This window comes from Cyprinodon variegatus, unplaced genomic scaffold (assembly GCF_000732505.1).
Source record: "Cyprinodon variegatus isolate N-32 unplaced genomic scaffold, C_variegatus-1.0 Scaffold2078, whole genome shotgun sequence".
Lineage (NCBI taxonomy): Eukaryota > Metazoa > Chordata > Actinopteri > Cyprinodontiformes > Cyprinodontidae > Cyprinodon > Cyprinodon variegatus.
The window spans coordinates 50,072-52,768 of record NW_015152531.1 but is presented as its reverse complement, the minus strand read 5'-3'; the positions used below and the strand labels follow the sequence as shown (position 1 = coordinate 52,768).

The window sequence follows — 2,697 nt, the reverse complement described above, 5'->3', positions numbered from 1 at the left end:
TTCAGCTCTGGGTGCAGATCTAGATCCTGGTTGCTGTTTTCTAGCTGAAGCTTGATGCTAAATTTAAAAACGTTCTTCCTCTGGTAACCCTAACCCTGACTTTAGTCTGATTGAGCTGAGGAACGTAGATCTTCATGCGTGGGTTTCTTAGATGGTTTTAACGTTCTACCTTTTCCAGTCGGCGGCAGCAGCCAGCAGCTCCTCTCAGAGAGACGACTTGTTCCTGGATGATGACGGATCAGGCGGTTTCTACCCAGAAGACGATGATGACTTTAGCTCCGCCTCCGGCTCAGGTAAACACACCTTTCCTCCTCTTCTTGTTCAGTTTCTTGGTATTTTCTGGAAGGAGTTTATCCAGAGCGTTTCCACAGCCTCTGCTGCACCTTTATCCACCATGTTTAGACGGTTTAAACCATTTTCCATCTGGTGGATCCCACTGGATCCAGTCTGGACTCTGCTCTGCCTTCCAGTCCTGATTGGCTGGTTGTCCTTCTGCAGGGTTCTCCTTTCTCCACAGAGGAACGCTGGAGAACCGACGGAGGTCATGGGGTTCTTGTGTTTTTCTCCAAGGCCTTTTTATCCCGATCAGTCAGTTTGGATTTCCGGCTCTCCTGCTGGTTCCAAACTTCTTCCTTTCCTGAATCATGAAGGCGTCTGGGAAGTTTTTTATCCTTCCTCAGATTAGGTTCTTTGGACCATCGTGTCTCTGAGGTCTGCAGATGTTCCTGTTCCACAGACAGCTGTCCTCATCATGTCCACTCAGCTGAAGTTCCCTCAGTTTGAGCTGTAGAAACATCTGATGCTCCATCCCAAAGGCTTTGAAGACTCGTTAGGACGCGGTTTTCTCTTCCAGAAACGTTTCCATGTCGTCTTAATGGCTGTTCAGAGATGGATCAGATCAGTGGAAACAGCGCGGTGAAAGTTTCTCTGCTCTTTCCTCTTAGGTGGAGAAGAAGAAAAGCTGGAGGAGACGATGACGGTCAGCAGGGTTTATATCGATCCCAGAGCAGCAGAGCCCACCAAGGACGCCACCAAGTTCTTCACTCCAAGCGTGGAGCCCGGCGTGGAGGGAAAGGCCGCGAAGACGGAGGTTAGAGCTTAGAACACGGTGGAACTAAACCTTCGTCTGTAGACTTGGAGACAGATGATCAGATGGAGCATCATCATCATCATCATCATCATCATCATCATCATCGTCGTCTCTGAGGGAAATAAATAGATTCAACTGATTTCCTCTGATTTAAACACTTGGAGCTCATGACTAAAATAAATCCTTCATTCGCCATAAAGTGGATTAATGGGTTGTTGCTCTACATGCCGACTGAGAGCCGCCTGCCTGCTTCTCATCATCTCAATTTCTTCCTCCCACAGGATCCACTTCCAGCCACAGAGGACCAGAACCAGTTGACCAGTAGCACCAGATCTCCTGGTTCTGCTCTGGAAACCGTTGAAGTTCGAACTGAAACCCTTTTCCAGAGGACGGAGGTGTTGGCAGGTTGGTGTCCGAGTTCTGACCCGTCCACACGTGAAGTCTCTGTTCATGACACCAGTTTGAACTTTGACCCCGTCCCTCTCAGCTGTTATTGCAGGCGGCGTGATCGGCTTCCTGTTTGCCATCTTCCTCATCCTCCTGCTGGTGTACAGAATGAGGAAGAAGGATGAAGGCAGCTACGACCTGGGAGAGAGGAAGGCTTCTGGAGCAGCTTATCAGAAAGCTCCCACCAAGGAGTTTTATGCATAAAGTCTGGTCTCTGTGACACCCTGTTGCCATGGCGACCTTCCGTCTCCTCCTGGAGAGTAAAGATGTCCGCTTCATGTTCCTCATGATGCTCCTCCTGCCGTTTGTTCCGACCCGCCAGGCCCGGTTTGGTTCTTTTATTAATGTGGATCAGAGCCTGAAGACAGAGTCTCTGTTGGTGGATCTTTGCACAGTTCTGGATGAGAGGCTGAAGGTTTTGATCCAGATGGGAAGCAGCAGAACTCATTCTTCACTGAGACCCAACCAGGTCTCAGTGAAGAAAAGGTCTCTGCTCTCCTCTGCTGGTCCTGGTAGAACCTCACATATACGTTAGTCTCTTTAGGTCTGAATCAGGTTCACTAATGAGAGAAACCTTCAAAGTGCCTTCATGTCTGTTAGGACAGAACCAGAGACCCTCAGAGTGTTTGTTAATCCTCTCAATTGGACCATTGTCGTTGGATCCAACACTGAATAAACTTTGAGGCCTAAAATCTGCCTTTTTCTTCCACTGACTATAGTTTGAATTCAAGGTTCTGACCTCAGTAGATCCTCGCAGCTAGATGCTGAAGATGTGCTCTGGATCCTCCCTTCAACTAGTGAGCTTTGGTCCGCCGGGTCTGTGAGGGTTATGGAAACCAACCACCATCTCTGAGGCGTTTAGCATCGTCTTTGGATATCCTCCACAGTAACTGCAGCGTTGCATGGCTCTATTCAGGCATGCAGACGACCGATAACACCGATGGAAGGTGTGTTTTTCAGTGTTCAGTCCTGTTTCTCTCCTATAGCTCTGGGCTCAGCTTCTACTGGGTCTAACTGGATCTTCTCTCTTTCATTCATTGACATAAAAACTGGACCTAACTAGACAGAGCCACCTGTCTGGTTAGGGTTTACCAATGGCGTTTCTAACATAGAAAGTTATTTTTCTATGTCTGCTTCTGTCTCCTTGAACCCCAGTGGGC

At 48.5% G+C, this 2,697-nt stretch overlaps 1 protein-coding gene across 1 annotated transcript; it reads left to right on the top strand.

Annotated features, from left to right (window-relative positions):
• The first annotated feature begins 25 nt into the window (after positions 1-25).
• LOC107105123 (syndecan-2-like) lies at positions 26-2,691 on the top strand. The gene is made up of 4 exons (XM_015405236.1): positions 26-293; positions 945-1,090; positions 1,372-1,495; positions 1,578-2,691. The coding sequence occupies exons 1-4, from the start codon at positions 152-154 to the stop codon at positions 1,739-1,741; spliced, it is 576 nt and encodes a 191-aa protein (XP_015260722.1). The 5' UTR covers positions 26-151; the 3' UTR covers positions 1,742-2,691.
• The last annotated feature ends 6 nt before the right edge of the window (positions 2,692-2,697 follow it).

Bases quoted from the DNA above. Each gene is read 5' to 3' on its own strand.
- LOC107105123 (XM_015405236.1), top strand. From the start codon at position 152: ATGGTTTTAACGTTCTACCTTTTCCAGTCGGCGGCAGCAGCCAGCAGC. The intron at 1,091-1,371 runs GTTAGAGCTTAG...TTCCTCCCACAG, and splicing joins GAAAGGCCGCGAAGACGGAG to GATCCACTTCCAGCCACAGA. The intron at 1,496-1,577 runs GTTGGTGTCCGA...CGTCCCTCTCAG, and splicing joins GAGGACGGAGGTGTTGGCAG to CTGTTATTGCAGGCGGCGTG.